This window comes from Perca fluviatilis, chromosome 19, assembly GCF_010015445.1.
Source record: "Perca fluviatilis chromosome 19, GENO_Pfluv_1.0, whole genome shotgun sequence".
NCBI classification, from domain to species: domain Eukaryota; kingdom Metazoa; phylum Chordata; class Actinopteri; order Perciformes; family Percidae; genus Perca; species Perca fluviatilis.
Genome location: NC_053130.1, coordinates 18,782,084 through 18,799,417, shown reverse-complemented (window position 1 = coordinate 18,799,417; position 17,334 = coordinate 18,782,084). Strand labels below are relative to the sequence as shown.

The 17,334-nt window shown below is 41.2% G+C and overlaps 2 protein-coding genes across 7 annotated transcripts in view; one reads left to right on the top strand and one right to left on the bottom strand.

The window, feature by feature from the left end:
* The window catches only part of wdfy4 (WDFY family member 4), a 44,114-nt gene extending 33,175 nt beyond the window's left edge, over positions 1-10,939 (bottom strand). For 2 of the 5 annotated variants that reach the window (XM_039783447.1, XM_039783449.1), the window contains exons 1-13: positions 9,428-9,705; positions 8,065-8,310; positions 6,946-7,057; positions 6,115-6,242; positions 5,822-5,950; positions 5,472-5,661; positions 4,667-4,856; positions 4,126-4,286; positions 2,631-2,863; positions 2,400-2,539; positions 1,504-1,634; positions 1,179-1,280; positions 853-1,043 (exon numbers count right to left, since the gene is read on the bottom strand). In XM_039783447.1, coding sequence (XP_039639381.1) covers positions 853-1,043; positions 1,179-1,280; positions 1,504-1,634; positions 2,400-2,539; positions 2,631-2,863; positions 4,126-4,286; positions 4,667-4,856; positions 5,472-5,661; positions 5,822-5,950; positions 6,115-6,242; positions 6,946-7,057; positions 8,065-8,310; positions 9,428-9,448 — 1,974 coding nt within the window. In that variant the 5' untranslated portion in view covers positions 9,449-9,705. Of the gene's footprint in view, positions 1-852; positions 1,044-1,178; positions 1,281-1,503; positions 1,635-2,399; positions 2,540-2,630; positions 2,864-4,125; positions 4,287-4,666; positions 4,857-5,471; positions 5,662-5,821; positions 5,951-6,114; positions 6,243-6,945; positions 7,058-8,064; positions 8,311-9,427; positions 9,710-10,656 lie in introns of those variants that run through there. The other 3 variants (XM_039783448.1, XM_039783452.1, XM_039783450.1) reach the window with 3 other exon arrangements.
* Positions 10,940-11,499: 560 nt separating this feature from the next.
* si:ch211-223a10.1 (putative ZDHHC-type palmitoyltransferase 6) lies at positions 11,500-16,902 on the top strand. Of its 2 annotated transcripts, none has more exons than XM_039783453.1 (10): positions 11,500-11,839; positions 12,423-12,558; positions 12,705-12,815; positions 12,926-13,058; positions 13,197-13,375; positions 13,490-13,563; positions 13,736-13,898; positions 13,993-14,075; positions 14,584-14,774; positions 15,922-16,902. In XM_039783453.1, the coding sequence occupies exons 1-10, from the start codon at positions 11,722-11,724 to the stop codon at positions 16,405-16,407; spliced, it is 1,674 nt and encodes a 557-aa protein (XP_039639387.1). In that variant the 5' UTR covers positions 11,500-11,721; the 3' UTR covers positions 16,408-16,902. The 2 variants fall into 2 exon arrangements, with proteins under 2 accessions (XP_039639387.1, XP_039639388.1); XM_039783454.1 differs by having other exon boundaries at positions 11,750-11,839; positions 12,135-12,558.
* The last annotated feature ends 432 nt before the right edge of the window (positions 16,903-17,334 follow it).

The following is a 17,334-nucleotide window of genomic DNA, read 5'->3' as shown; positions in this document are numbered from 1 at the left end:
ACAGACACTAAGCTTAGTTCAAAGTCTCAGCTTTTAATAGCATCTCCCTGGTCAATTAAAACAATGTCATGAAAAATAGATGAAACACATAGATATATCATAAATCATTTCTGGTAACTAGTTTTTGGAGGTGAACAAAATCACATTAGCTTTATTCAATTTAGAGACCTAATCCATCAGGCAGGTAATCTGTAAGGCAGAACACAGAGGGAAATGTGATTAACTGAAACTGGAGTAATCACAATGGCTCTTAACACTTGCCAACCCAGGTCGTACCCAATCTGATTGCCACCTGCTTTAACAATGTTAGTACAAAGAACACACACACCCCAAAACAAGCATGCATTCACAAACAAGCGCGCACACACGCACACGACACACACACACACACACACACACACACACACACACACACACACACACACACACACACACACAGAGCAAGTAAGAGCTCTTCTCACTGCCATCTATAAAAACGGACACATACAGTGGGTGTGTAACTTAGTTAGGCTTAATCAGATCTCTGTCCCATTCACTGATCTGATAGAGGTGGTAATCTTCAGAGTGCCACAGCATAAGGCTGCTGGCCTAATCAAATCGGTCCAGAGTTAACAGCTAAACCTGTTTTAGCAAATCAATCTGCATTTGTCTATAATGTAATGAGGGTCCCACATGCTAAGAAAATAAATTCACTAGCTTATTATGTTTTGAGTGCATTACAATGTGTTTGATTTGATGTAGAGTGGAGACTATGTTTACAGTTCAGCTGAGATCACTGCATATCTTGAGTGTTTTTGGATGTGTGTGTGTGCAGTCATCTGTGACTGTGGGGTGAATCTAAAATGTAAGTACCTGCAAAAGGTCTCGTTTCAAACTAAGTTCCTGCTGTGTAGAGGAGCAGAGGGCTCCTATGGCGGTACTCATAAACTCCTCTGGGTTAATTTCAGCTAGCTGCTCCAAAATGCTCAGAGTAGGACTTCGATACTGATCCTCATCCAAGAAGATCTTTAGGTAGGGAACCATACCAAGGTCTCGCACTGAAACTGGAATATACATGCAAAAAAAAATACACAACAGCAGTTTCAAGCCCTGACATAAATGAAATAATACATTGCAGATGGTGAAAGAGTAAGGAATTTAATAAAAAATTGGACATGAAAAGAAGTGAATGTGTATACCTGTGTTTTTGATTGAACGCAAAGTAAGGGTTGACACAACTTGAAGCATACAGGTAGTGAGCAGTCTCTCACTTTCCTCCACATGTGGCAGCTGCTGGGGGTCTAAAGAGCACATTAACTTTAGATGCATTTTTTGTCCACATCAATTCAGTTTTAAAATCACTCACTTTGAAATTGACTGAATTATGACTGGGTGTGTTCACTCAATCCCAAATTCGCTGTAATGATGTGTCATTATGTTAAACAATCCCTCTCTGTCTGCTCTTAGTAGTTGTGCAATCATAATTACATCATACATTGAGGAAACAAATATGTTGGTTCATACTTATTTGAGGGGGAGAGACAACTCCAGCCTTCCTGAGGATTTTGGCTCTCCTACGAAGTTCGCTGAGCAGCAGCTCTAGCAGGCCCCAGTCACTCAGCACCTCAGCTAGCATACCACTGTGCACTGTCATCCTACAGAACAGAGGAGATAGAGCTTTGAAAAGATCTGCAACTTTATCCTGTCTTACCTGTTCTGTGTTCATCTGTCTTAATGATAAAACTAACCAAGCTTGTGCAGTACAATTTGGAGAAGGTTAAATCTTTGTTTATTTTTTTTTATTTAAAGTGCTCATATTATGCTCATTTTCAGGTTCATAATTGTATTTAGAGGTTATATCAGAATAGGTTTACATGGTTTAATTTTCAAAAAACATCATATTTCCGTTGTACTACACATTGCTGCAGCTCCTCTTTTCACCCTGTGTGTTGATCTCTCTGTTTTAGCTACAGAGTGAGGCATCTCACTTCTGTTCCATCTTTGTTGGGAGTCGCACATGCGCAGTAGCTAGGTAAGCAGAGTATGAGGGCGTGCCACACTAGCAGCTAGGCGAGCATTATAACGTGTTACAAAGTGACGCACGTTCATCACGGAAGTGAAGGCTGGACTACAATAGAGCTGTTTGGAGCAGTTTGTGAACAGTGTTTTCTGTTGGAGATGGTAAGTGCCTTTTGGGTGGACTTTGGGCTTTTTCACTTTGTAAACCTATAACGTGCACAAAAAGATATATAACGCAATAAAGGAAATGGAAAAAGACAAAAAGTATAATATAAGCACTTTAAACTATCTTTATAAGAGGAGAACAACAAATTCTGACTAGCATCAGATACATTTAGGATAAAATATTTTAAGTAGGAGTATCCTGAACAATTCAGAGTAACTACAGTAGCACTGCTCACCTGTGGAAACACTTGAGAGCCACCACTCCAAACTCTATTCCCGCCACTCCTCCAGCCAGTGTCCCAGCCCAGCTCTGCTTCAGCACACCCAGCAGTGCCCGCAAGGTCTCATGGGGGATGTAGTTCAATTTAAATATCACCTGTAGGAAATCATTTAATCAAACCTCAAATGCAAAGTGTATCAATAAAAAAGTATGCAAAGGACTTTGCTGCCAACATTAGAAGTCATACCATCTCTAGCAGTGAAAAGAATAGCTTTTGTACAGGTGCTGGTTTACGCCACAGACAGGCAGCCAGCTGGGCCATCGACTGGACAGTCCACTCCAAGAGGAAAAAATTGGCTGGGTCCCTCTCCCATATTGTCTGCTGGGTTCGAAGAAGCTGGCAGCATAGCAGTGAATCATGAGAACGCAAAAGGGAGGCCTGCAGCAGGTGGAAGGCAGGCAGGTTTTTTACTGCTAAACCTGGAGACAGAGGGACATTAGGAGAGAAAGTGTCAGTGCACTTGTCTAAGGAGGTTTTAGCCCTTAAAAATGGGTCAATGAATAGAATAATCGTCTGCGTGTTTGTTTATCGAACGTTATTAATTGGGAGACAATATGTTCTTGTACTAGTCTATGAAATATGGTACTGCAAAACAATATCAGCCTAAGGTCAATTTAGCCCAAAATATCTTTTGAATTTAAGGCTCAATTTATCAGATTTTGCTCTGGCAAGGTCAGACAGTCAATTTTATAGAAAAAGGAAAACAAATAAATTACAAACAACCTTTAACGCAGAGCACATGCTGAATCCAATAAGCCAATTGAGTTATAAATACATAGATAGATTGAAAACAAACAGCACAACATGCATGAATGCAAAAGAAAAGTAGCATAATCTGCCTTGATAGAGTTTGTCCGCTGCATTGTCAAAATGTTTAGAGGAGGTCTTAGATTTGGGAGCCAAAACACGCTTGTGTTTGTTGTGAATAAATATATACCTGGTTAGTAATAGGATTCATGTTCATACTTAATCAAAATTGCATAAAATCCAAATAAGATCAGCACAAAACAGTCCCTCTGGTGCCTCTGCTGGAAAGAGAGCTTCTCCTTGATGTGACGGATGGGTGCTGAGTGTGTGTATCTGTGTGTATAATTAGGTGTGTGTTGTGTGTGTGTGTGTGTGTGTGTGTGTGTGTGTGTGTGTGTGTGTGTGTGTGTGTGTGTGTGTGTGTATGGACACTCTATTTACGAGTGTTGGATGGAGGTGTGTGTGCATCTATGATAGATGGCTGGTTGCTGTAGGCCAGTGGTGAGTGGATGTGGAGCATCCTAACAAAGTTAGAGGGAAAGACTCCACTTCATCATCCCAGACATAATCACCTCAGCTTCCTGTTAACCTGAGGGGTGTTGTGCACTGCAGCGGGGTAGCAGTGGGGGAATGGAGAGCCAGGGTGTGTGGGAAATCAGGAAAAGGGAGTGGAGCAGTTTGGGTGGGTTATATGAGGGAAAAAGTGCAAAGGAGGGATGAACTATGTGGTCATTTGGGGGGCCCATTCCCCTCCTAAGCCTATCTTTGCTGAGTCATGCATGCGATGATAATTAGTTGGTTTGGAGTGTGAATTTGTAAGGGATGGTTCAGAGTTTATCCTCATAATACAATCAGCTGTTAGTAAAGATAATTAGGGAGGGGTTGCCAGAGAATAATAATGCAGAACTTACAAAGTGAAAAAGACTTGACCTACCTTTGGTGAGTGGCGGGTCAAACTTAAAGGCTGGAGGTTGGGGGTTGGTGACACAAAGAGCCACTTTCAGCTCAGTTTTTCCCAGCAGGGTGAAAGATGCAATGAGAGCCAGCAACTCCTCCACAGGCTGGAACTGTTCCACAGGAACACCTTCCTCACAGCTGATGATGGTATAATGATGAGACAAAAGGGTTAAGTTAATGTGTGAATGTCAAGGCATTTTTTGATACTCTATTCTAAGGAGGCAATTCAGTCAGTGCTTAAAAAGTGTTTAATTCAGTACCCAGCCCTAACTCTAAGAACAGACATAACCTTATTATGAAGAATTCCACCCTTTGAAGGGGCTGTATATTTACACCATGAAATTCCACTTAATTTCAAAGAATGTCCATTTACTCTTGACCAAGACCAAAAAGAACACAAACATTCTTTTGATGCCTTTTCATTTCTTTTAACAAGTATGTCCTCTCTAAGCGCACTCTTTGATTGAGTCTCATTTCATTGGTTTCATTCTTCTTCTGTTCATGTCCCTTTATCTCACCGTTTCAGGATATTCTCAAGGGCCCTGTAGCCGTTGTTGGTGTCAAACTCCACGAAGAGGGCTGGATTGAGCGGATAGGTGTCTCTAATGAAGCTAAACACAGCCACAGCCACCTCAGCTAGCAGTGGCCCTGAGACATCAGCACTGATGTGCAGCAGGTTCTGGATGCAGATACGCACACAGTTCTTGACTAATGAGGAAAAGACAGTGGTCAGTGGTTAGTGAATAAGTAATTACTCTGCGATATACAGAGTACATCAGAAGAATAGTGCTTGCACACTCAAAGTTCCCAATTCAAGAAACACATCACCCCAAACAAGCACTGCTTCAAGTGCACTCCTCTTTTTCAGCGATACAGTTCCAATAAATTCTTTCACTCCTGTCTTCACCCAGATTTGACAAACTGCTATAGAATAATGATACTATAGCAAAGAGAAAAACACTTCTTGCTGGAAAATGCGGATATCTTCTTGGTGTCCAAAACAAATCAAAGTCAACTTATGTGTAGCAGAACATTTAAGTGAATTATCTGTGCTGATGGAGGCATCATGTGAAACTTTTTGCAGTAGGTCTTTCTGCTGGGATGCGTGGTCATGTGTCTCTGTATAATCAACTCATTACTGGAATAAAAATATCTGTCTGCACAAATCTAATTAGCCACTTTCTGTGCAGCCTGTTTTCTGATGTATTTAATACAATGTGTTTAGTGGAACTAATGGAGTAGAGTCTATTAGAACAAGGAAGCAAAACTATTAAATGACCATAAGATAAACAGAAATGTTACTTCTACCAATAGTTACCTCACCTTGCAAGCTCGGGACAGTGTTGCTTGTTGCTACAGCCGAGACTGCCTTGAGCACGCGGGAGGCCTGATGTCTCCATGCAGCGCTGGTCTGGTCCCATAGTGATGTGAGGCCAATGATAAGACACTGTAGTTCCTGAGTTTCCACCAGTCTCTCAACATTGGCTGGCTGCCTACAGAGCTGAAGGAGAACCTGGCAAAGAGCAGAGGGAAAAACTTTAGGGTGAGACCAAAATCCAATGAAAAAGGATAGAAGGAGCATAGAGGATAGGAAAGTAGAGCTTGCATGATGAGGAAAACAAAATACAGAGAGTAAACAAAACGTAAAAAATTAAGCTATTGCCTCAACTGACCTGCGTTAGCTGCTCTTGAAAGGTCTCTTCAATGGCCAAGTTCTCCTTTTTAGCTGGAAGGCACACTAGCAGGTACAGACATTTCACCAAAGCAGCAGGAAGCCCTGGGTTTATACAGGACAATATATCCTACACACACAGACACACACAGACACACACAGACACTTGACTTGACACAAATAAGAGTGATTTCCCCATGAATGTGTGACTCCAATCAAATGTAAAAAGGTTTTCGGCAAGATCCATCAACTAAAAGTATGGAAACCTCACTTCAAAACTTTATTTTCACTCACTGAGCTGTCAGCTGTCTGCAGCAGCAGAGACTTTAACAGCAGCCATCCTTGATTGTCTCTCCCGTCACAGTTTGTCTCCTTAGTATCCGGCCTCTGGAAGAATCGCACCACCTCACCACGAGCCCCCTCTGAAAACAGAAAACTCAACATGACCAAACATGTGCTAAACAATGAGCCTAAAGAATGTGTGATGAACAAGTCAAATACAACAAGGGAGCAAGACTGTTTATACTGTAGCTGCTTCACTTCACAATCGATTGCCACAGAAATCAGTAAAATCCACATTTCAGTCAAGTGTACCAGTGTTCAAATAAAAAGCAAAATGCATATCGAAACAGAATTTTAGCGCTGTCTGATAAAGTTTCATTTCTGTTTTCCTAGAGAAAATTTGCATTGTTTCTATTTTGGCAAGTGTCTGTTTTTGTGGTACGCAAGAATTCCTGTGAAATTATTTTAAAAAAGCTTCTCCTTCAAACCTCCAGAAAAACACATAAACAACCAGCTACAGAGGGACAGGGAGTAAGACAGGTGAGACATAGAGAGAGAAATCAGACAGAACATCAGTAGATCAATGTAATAAGAAAGAAAGCATCCACACCTCAAGAAAGGATCTACGTATTACATGTTTCCACATTTTTTGGAACAGATTGAATGTTCTGCTTTGGTGTTCCATTTTCAATGGCATGAGTGACATTTACAATGTGAGAAAACAACTACTGGAAAGGAACAGCAGCACACAGAAAATGCAGAAGTAGATAGAGGAGGTAGAAAGTCCCTCCACCTGGAAAAACAAACAGTTGTATTTGCTATGATATGAGCAGTTGTTAGTACCTGCAGGTTTTTCCGCCAATCTGGTGTGGATGTTATGGATGACAGCATCAGCAATGAGAGCTGCAAGCCCCTTTATGTTCAAACCTTCAAGTCTGCCACCATCCTCACAGACCTGGGATCAGAGATGAGAGAGTCTATTATACAAAGATACTAGTGGAGAGCAACAAACACCTGTGATATACTGACAAAATAAAGCATGAGATGAAATTGCATTTTTGGGTGAAAATTGTTTCTAAATGTGTCTTTAATATACATTTTAAACTTTTTTGGCGTAAATTAGTAGCACAAAATGACATGTTGTACTCATTGGGTAGCCACATTTGGTGCATTATAAGATACGAGATGCAGTAAAACAAAAGTAACTACACTATTGTTGAATGCCAGCTGCTTTGGGTAATGCACTACACTATAAATAATAAAAGCCAAAGCATAATATAGGCTCTTCGGTTTCATAAGAAGATATCACATTTCACTGAGTTTGCTGTTCTTAAGTGAGGCCCTACGTTCTGCTCAAATCTCTGGTCATGAGGCTTCTACATACTGTATATTACAACACACATACACACACAGAACTACACACAACACCAAAGAGTGATTACGTCTGCAGCTGTAAGCCCGATCAATGGTGTTACACACACACTGACCAGTGATGGAATTTACACCGAGTGTGTGCCTGGGGTAAAAAAAAAGTCAGGAGGTTTCTTGATAACTGTGATGCAATTCAGGCACGGAGAATGAGAAATTCCTCTTCTTCCAATTAATCAAAGCGAGGCCTGAAGCTATGGCTCTAAAACGTCCAGTTAACTGTGTAGATTAACTGAGAGACCACATATACTTCCATTCAAAGAAACAGCCCACACAGCCACCTCACGTTGTCATTCATGCGGTCTGGAGCGGTTTTGGAAACCACAGTGTCCTGAGGCATCCATTTAACCTATGCAAGGTTGGGTATTCCTTTTGAACTATGGCTCCACTTTAAATTCTCCTACCATGGTCGATTCATGACTCCCCAGTTGATAGTAAAATAACTAAATTAGTTTGTTGATGAATAGCAAAATATAACTCTAAAAGAACAATGTGACGTGAAAAGGCACACATTCTTGTCCCAGTGGTCCATACCTGTATGTAGAGAGGCAGGACTTTGACTAGATGCTCTAAAGGAACATGGTCAGTTTTGTGGTCAGGGCTCGAGCATTTGTGAATTCCCAGCTCCTGTAGTTGTTCCCTGAGCACTTGTTGGAGTTGAGGGTTCCTACAAGAGCCCTCCACTTTCTCCACCTTCAACTCCACAGAGACAGATAACTCCCCTGAAGCACTCAGCTCTCCGGTTTCCTTATTGATCCTTTCCCCTTTAGCAGTCTGGTCCTGGAGGGAAAGAAATAGAGCCAAAAGTAAGAAATCCTCGTTTATAATCCTTAGATACCCTGAGTTTGCATAATATCCAAAATGTATTTTAATATTTGTCTCACTTCCTCAAATAAATTTGTCCCAAAGCAAACCTTGAGCCCTCATCCCCTACCCAACCTGCATTGAGAAGTCACCAGATAGCACTGACAGTCATGTGCCATTTTCATTAACTGTTTATCAACCTCTGTGAGGGATCCGTGTGGTATAATTGATGCCAAAGTTTCAGTAATTCGAAGCACATAATGCCAGTAAATATTAAAAGCTTTTAAAGCTTCAAATTTACCACTGCATGGACACATTTTACGGCAGAGGTTTGTTTTTGTTTTTTACCATGTTTTCGTATTCTTTACTTTTATACCATGCAATATCTAATCAACAGTAATAGTGCAGTATAGTTTGACAATTATACCTAATCAGTCCTGTCACTTACAAGTTAACGTAATGTGCACATATGCAAGTAAGAACCTTTTGTTCTTACAAAATCAAATGAATGTGACAATGATAAAAATTACTCTACAATTGAATTTGAATTCCTTCACACAGGATGCCGCTAATACAGTAAATGGTATACTTCTCTGTCACACTAAGTGTGAGTAAGAAGTCTTCCTCCCAAGCAGACATGTTACTGTATGACTGAGGCTTTGACTAGAGCAATGTTTCCTCATTGCAGTTACTATATATTATTTTTGGCACTTTCTGTTTAGAGTCACACACTCATAATGAACAATGAGGGAGATTGGTAGAGGCAGACTGTTAAACTGATAAGCCAAAAGCCAGTGAAATCAGTTATGATGGTAAAGTAAAGGGAAAGGCAGTTCACATTCCATAGAAATTAATTAATACTTTGATGTTTTCTCATGTGAGAATGTTCTTTGTCTAGAGTGTGTGAGACCGATAGCAAGAAGACGCAGAAGCATCCAAAGTCATTGCTTACTTGTGAAATGAAAAAGCAACACATAGCCCAATTGACAATTACATACAATCAAGTATGTCAAAGTGAAATACATGATCAAGGTTACAATGACTTTAATATGCATTTTGAAAGGAAAATGATTCATGGTTCAAGTCCTCTTACCTGTACTTGTGTGAGAGCCATCTGGGATTTTCCCAGCTCTAAGAGGACGTGGTTATCCGTGTTGCTTTAATCCAACTGAGTGAGTGGTCTGTCTCAGTTCCCATGTTAGAAGGAAAGACAAGCATAGACCTGCTAAGATGTGACTAGCGCTTACTGTGCTAACCCTTCTATGAAACTACAGCCCCTACTAATCTGCACCAAGCAGACTGAACTTTGAACAAGCAGAGCAACTCAAATCAGCTGGCCCAGGTCATGTGCCTTCTTACTTCCTTCTAGTGAAGCAGAAGTGAAAAAGTGTTGTTTAGCTGGTTGGATGGGGCCCTCCCACCACAGCTCAAGAAGAGTCACTTTGCTTTTTATAGATATGTCATGTAAGACTGGTATGATATGAATCAGAGCACAGGATCCCATGATTAAAAGCAGCCAGCAAACACCACTTGTAGTAATAGATTTATTTGGAGAGATTGAAAGCTTTGACTTATAGGAGAAACAAATACAAACAAGTTGTGTTTAGCCTATTTTCCATTAATAAAAAAAAAAAAGGTAAACAAACCTTTAACAGCATCAGAAAACATCCAAACGGATTTTGTTAGTGTTAAATCTTGTAATTAAAGACTAATCAATTCAGTAGGAATACAATATATTTGTTTTTTTTTTCTTGTTTGTTTTACATTTGGTTCACATAATGGGCCTTGGAATGAATGCCTATAGAGTGTAACTGCACTTAGATTGTGAAACTGCTGTGTTTATATCGGTGACAGAAAATCAAAGCAGTGTGCTAACCTAATTTAGCTAAACAGCGCCATCTTGTGTGTTTTAGTGATATATAAATATGCGGACAGCAGCCAAATAGAGAAAAAACGGTCCCAAAAATAAATAGAAAACCTGCTCAATCGTGTAGCTCTTTTGTTTACTGAAGACATTTTAGCAGGAAAACTACGTGTAACCAATGACAATAATGCAGCCATAGTCGTTATCTGTAGTTAAAGTGCTGGTATGGGCATGGCATGGCATGATGCTAACTCAGTGGCTTATATCGGCCGGGGTCTGAAATTGAATGAAGCCAATGTGATTAATTACACCTTCAACAAGCATGAAAAGTCAAGATATCTACGAAGAAAAGACTCTGCATTGCATTACAAAAGGAAAACAAATATTACTATAAACTTATGTTTTCACTCATTAAAGTAGCCTAGATACCTCCATCAGTCATAGGAATGACCACTTACGAGCTCCATAGTGCGTACATGCCCCAATTTTCAATCCATTTTATTCCATCTGCAGGCCTGCAGTGTTGCCTCGAGATGTTTAAACGCCATACGAGTTGATACACTCCAGTGCTTTGGCTAATAGCTGTTACATTGTTGCCGCACTGTTAACTAACTTTTATAAGCTGACAGCACGTACGTGCAATACGCAAAACCCTCCGAGCCAAACAAGCACTCATTTGAGCATGCAGTCTCTGAACACTGCAGAACGAGTCGCACTCACTGTATTCATTAGTTCTAGTAGGCTAGCGTACGTTGCAGTATCAAATGAAACGTTGGCGAAATAAATCAAATATAGGCCTAGGCTAATAATAATAATAATACTTGCATGTATTGCATATTATGAGTTTACATTCCAATTATATATGTTGAGCTAAATTGTATAATCTTTGCAAATAGTGTTTTTCAGATTTCTGTCACCAATATTTCCACGTTCAGCACATGTGTGTATGGGTTCGATTAGAGCATGACATACTCACTGCTAATTAGCATGCTAATTACCTTCTTTGTCTGTTCATTGGCGGATCGCAAACCAACTTTAAGGTGCATACCGCCACCTACTGTGTCGGAGTGTATAGAAAATTTAAGAAATAAAAACGAATAATTTAAAAATGAAACACATTCTATTTTAAAATCCTGCCTGTATAATTAACCTAACAAACCCCCTTCTAATTTTCCTGAAGTTAAAACTCCATTCCTGTTCTGTCTCATATTTAACGACCCTCTTTGAATTATATTTACTGCAATGCATGTTTATAAGAACCACGTGTTTTGGAGACACAGGTGACATCACTGATCGCGTGACCTTCAGCAACCAACAAGGTGTCCAGGGCGTGGTCTGGTCAGCCTCAATCAGTTTAGCACAATAAAGGATCCCCGTTACTTTGCAGCGAAAGATAATCGCCCTTCTCACTTTACATTGTGATGTTGTAGCGCCACGTCCGAGGAACTGTTTTTTGTTGTTTTTCTGTTGCAGTTGCTGTCCTGTCGGTGGATGTAGCAGGCCGCCTCCGTGCACCGATCATAATGCATCCGCCTGTGTGCTCCGTTAGCGGTGGAGACATATTTGACTGTATACAAAGAGGAGATATTGAACTGTGTATACAGTTCGTTCAAAATGACAGATCACTTCTCAAACAAAAAGGTAAGGTGGAATAATATACAATACAGATCTTGATGTGGACAATTCGCTGAATATTTGTGAAACTACAGACCACTTCCTACTGTATGTATACTGTCAGCATACAGATCGCCTTTACCTGTCAGTGATGGTATTTCCAGATTTGCATATTAAAAAGACAGAAAACCGCTGATGGACAAGAGAACAAACCTGTTATACCCGTCATGTGTCATTTATAATTTTGTCTTTTAAAAATCTGTACAAATTAGCCTATGTGCAATTATTATAGCATTGAGCAAGTACAATGTTATTTTCATAGGACCACTTTAACGTTTATCGTGCTCCAGTGTCTCCTGATGTGATTTTGTCACAATGCCAAGGGGAAACCTTACCCTGCTGCAGCTCCTCTGTGAGATGGTCTGGCACAGATCTAGAAGGACAGTTCCTCTGACAACACAGCACAAAGTCACATTGTGCCAAAGGGAACCCTGAACCCGAATCCAGCGATCAACAGGCTGACAGACCAGGCATTTATGTCAGGCTATATTGTTACAGTCACAGAGACTGCAGATGGGATTGTGATGTGCATGTGTTTGTCTTCATCCAGGCTGGGGTGGTTTTACGCCGCTCCACTACGCTGCCCTCCATGGCAACCGCTCCATGGTTGACCTTTTCCTTAGTAATGGAGCTGACCCTAATGTGACATGTGATGCAGGACAGACAGCCTTTCATTTTGCCTGCAGGTGAGCAGTAGTTGCACATTTAGGTCCCTGGTGTTAAACAAACATGCCTGGATTCTTGAGGTGACAATGTCATGATCTGAGCATCATGCATTTTGTTCTGTGCTTGATCCTGTGTCATAACCGTTTGTGATTTTGACTCCGATCAGGCAAGGGAACATCTTTATCATGTACCAAATGATGCGGTATGGAGCTGATTTGCGCCTCATAGACCTGCAGCGAAAAACGTCACTGCATCATGCAGTCACAGGGGGCAGCATGTGAGTAGAGGAAACAGCACATCACAAACTTGTCTTGTATTTGTTTGGCTACAGAGTCACACACACACACTTATATATTGCATGCACTAACTGTTAGTTATCTTTCCCAGTGTTACAGTGCACTATTTGTGGGAGACAGGAATGTTCCGTTTCTCAGACACAGACATGCACCAGGTGACACCCCTTCACCTGGCAGCATCCACAGGCAACACAGAGGTGGTCCGGTATTTGCTCAGAGACCAGGTATGAGATAGTCTCTAATCTCTCACACACGCTCCAGTTGACCAACAGTATGACTAAACTTTGGCTTCAACTGGGCCCAGTGCAGATGTGACTATCTTTTAGCAGCAGCTGTGCACCTCAACTGTCTGTTTGTTTCAGAGATGTGCTGTGGATGCAGTTGACCAGCAGGGAGCGACAGCGCTTCATGTTGCAGCAGAGAGGGGTGCAGTGGAGGTGTGTTGGACACTGCTGCAGAGAACAGGGTGCGGGATGCTCTATCAGAAGAACCACAGCGGCCTCACACCACTGGACCTCTGCAAACAGGGGAAAACATTTAGGTGAATCTGCTGTTTTAAGAAATCTGTTAGTACTAAATATCCAGTACGTTGACTGATTTCTCTTGGGATTCTGATGCTGATTAATAGATTGCTATACTGTGTATTTTTCTCTAGACATCAGCAACTCACCAAGCTACTGAGTCGGTACATTAATGAGCCAATACACCACAAGCCCAGAGAGTCTCATGGTGAATATTACTCTGTGGTTTTGTTAATTTCTTTAGAGATAAAAACAAGGGTTGTGATGATGACAATGGTGATGATAATAATGGCACGGTAACATTTGAAGTGCTGTGTGTGCATTCATGTGTCAAGTTTTTCACACATTGTATTTTTGTATCATGTGTCTTTTCTCACCAGTTTTGTATTACTGGACACTGTTTTTTCCAACCCTGAGTGGAGCTGCCATCCTGCTGATAGCAGCCATGTTGGGAGGCTATGGGGGGTTAAGCTGCAGTTTGCTCTTCCCCTGGCTGGCCAGAAACATCTTCACACAGTACCACCGCATGACCACATACCAAAGGTTTGACAAAAAAATGTTGTACATGTGAAATGTAAGTCAACATATTTCACTGTTTGTTATATCGCTGTTGAGACATCATCTCTCTTCCTTCCAGGTTACCCAACCCAATCTACTTGGGAACCCTCATAGCTGGCTTGTTTCATTCCCTGCTCTGCTTCTATGGAAAGATAATGCCTAATATCCTTAACAAATATAGCACACATTAAGTCTCATGCCCATGCATATTTGTATGTATCATCTGGCTTTTTCTGCCGTGCAGTATGACATAATGCTCTCAATGTTGGTTGGTCTGTCCAACACTTCAGAGTTGAGAGAGAGGCATATCTCAAGAAAAAGCCAAATTACTTTAAAAGTTGGTCCTTAATTATCATGGTCCTCGCAGGATGATTCATAAATATTATAGTGCCACCCTCAGGCCAACCAAACGTGTGACCAACGTCTTGGTCTATGACAAGATATTCTAAAAGTATTTAGACTTTCATGAAATTACCTAGTCTATCCTTTCCCCCAGTGCCACCATTGAGCCACATTTTCCACTTGTACTCAATAAATATTGCTTGTGAAAAATGTCAACTGGCCAGTGCTCTCTTAGTTGTCTTGCTCACCCAGATATACACAGTACAGCAAATGTAATCTAGGATTTAGTATATTAAAATGACAATGGTTCATCCTTAACCTTTTGAATGTGTGTGGCCAATCAGTGTTCTGGTCCAGGTGGCAATGTTCCACTTCTCCCTAGTCATCGGTTTGTTCTGTAAGGTTCTGACTCAGGACCCTGGGACAATGGACAGAGCAGATGCAGATCCTCGGTTCTCCTGTATCGCTGACCTGGTGGAGAACAACCAGAGCCCTCACCGGTTCTGTCCATACTGTGAGGTAAAACATTCACACTGGTCCTGGTTCAGAGAGCCATGGTGTTTTGACACACAGCCCTTCTCCTCTTGGTGTGTTCCTTCACATGGTCTTCCCTTTACGAAAAGCTAAAAAATCTCAGATGTCACAATAAATCAATGATGTAACAATTAAATGTGATGAAATGTTTATGGTGATTAAAGCTGCTTTAGGTAAGATTGTGAAGATCCAGGACTTTGCTAACAAATTTGAACATCGACAACTTCTCAGTCCCTCCCCCCTTTCTGCTGCAGCCCAAACCGTCTCCTAAGCCCCTCCCACACAAGGGAGTTTGACAGAACTGCCGGCATGTCAGACAACATTTTCAATAACTAAACACTAATACAACGTTAACTTTACTCACCAACAGTAAAACGATGCTAACTAGCAGGCTAGCTTTAGCCATTTCAGCATCATATCAGACCGACCACACAATTACAATTATCCTTACCAACGTAGCTTTGTGGACTTTTGACTACTAATAACCAAGTGAAAGATAAATCATTCATGGTAATTATTTTACCTATCGAGAAGAAATGTGGCTACATCTGCATCGTTCTTCAGATCTTTAAAATCCCGGAGCTCACGCCACCTCTGAAAAGCCACTCCTATGATATTCACCCGAGTTTTGGGAAACCTTTCTGCAGCTCGTGCGCGGGGAAGGGGGAGGGGATAACCCTATTATATGCGTGTGCGTGCCTGAGCAGTGATTGACAGGCAGTTAGATACCCCCTGTGGCCGTGATTGGAGAAAATCAACCGGGAGCGGTGGAATTTTGCCAATCGCACTACAGGCTGTAGGTGGTGCCAGAGGAGCTGGATTTTTTTTATATTACATAATTCATGTAGTTCTACTGGAACATAGGGTCAGTTTCAGCAAATATGACAGAAAGTTAGTTTTATAAGACTTACCTACTGCATCTTTAAGTCTATGCCAGTTGATTTTCATCCCATAGTGAAATTAAAAAGCAGGTATCAAAAGCAGTAAATGTCTGAAAAGTAGGAGGTAAAACACAAAACCTGCAGCATCCTTTTGAAAAAGGTAGCCGGTAAAGATGCGCATTTTCTAGTTAATTCGCTACATAATATAATAGTATGTTCTCTCCTTCCCACCCTGTCTTTGCTTTCCTCAGTTGTTTCAGCCCGACTTCACTAAACACTGCAAGCTGTGTGACGTGTGCATTAAAGACTATGACCACCACTGCCTTTTCCTCAACCGCTGCGTCGGCCGGGGAAACCACCGCCTCTTCATCTTCTTCATCCTCTTCATGGTTATTGCCCACCTTCTTTTTGTTGCCACGGCAACAAGTTACCTGTATGACAAGATGCCTGCAGGCAATCACAGCTTGTCATTGTGGCTCACATTGTTAGGGGAGGAGTTCTGGGTTGTGGTTATGATGGTTATGAATGCACTGACACTGCTTTGGGAGGCTTGGCTACTGACCGAGCAGTTCGATGCTGTTGCCACGGGAACGACCACCTACTTCAGACAGTGTGAAAGCAAAGCACGGCAGAGGTCACTAGGACAGCGCTGGGTTAAAGTACTGTCGTTTCTGCTGGAGGGTCGAAGACGGGTGGGCAGCGGACAAAAAGAGGACAAGACTTCCATAGACATTTAAAACTGCCAGTTTGACTTGAATCCAGCTGAAATTGTTTCATCGCTCACTTACTTCTCAGTTTACGGAGTCTTTGGTGTGCACTCAACCTTGTGATAATGTCCTCTTTAGATTCTGCCATATAACATGTTGTACTTGAATGTAACATGTGGTTATCTCTCAATATTCTATTTTAATATACAGTAGGCTATAGAGTAGATTTATCAGCAGATTTGTCCATAAAGTGGCTAGCAGGATAACTACCACTAAGAGTTTAGATGTTCAACTAGTTTTTAGAAACGTCACAAAACCCTTTTAAGATAACAGTGTTCTAAATAATGTATTGGTTCACATCGCTCTGTGTAAAGTACTGGATATTTCCAAAGCTGTGTTTTAGCAGGTAACGCCTCTGAATGAATGCTCACATTTACACCGGTTTTATATCCCAAATCAGCATTTTTTTTTTAACACCATTGTTATTGTTGTTTAAAATAAAGTGCGTCATGGTGTAAAGCATCATTCAGCGTTGTGATGATTTCTGTACTCATAACATTAGCAAGTCCTGAGATTAGCGATTAGCGATAATGGTTAATAGCAGATGCACTTAAAGACTTTCTTCCTCACATAATGTCATTACCTCTCTAACCTGCTCCCAGTCATTTGAGCTATCACACTTCCTCTGCTCTCACTAATGAGACATGCTCTTTTCATGCCTTCAATTAAACACACTCATTTCCTTTGTGTCCCTCAGGACCATATTTCTAGATTATAGATGATGTTCCCCACACCCCTCAGAGGCTGGAGTGTCTGGGCTATGTGAGCGGCTACGTCACGTGATATTATTTAGTGTCTGCTGTACTGCCTATCATGCATATGGAGTGGTTAAGATGAGCGCATGTAAGCCTCTATATCTCTGTCCCTGGATCAGTGTTATTGTATTTAACTCACTGA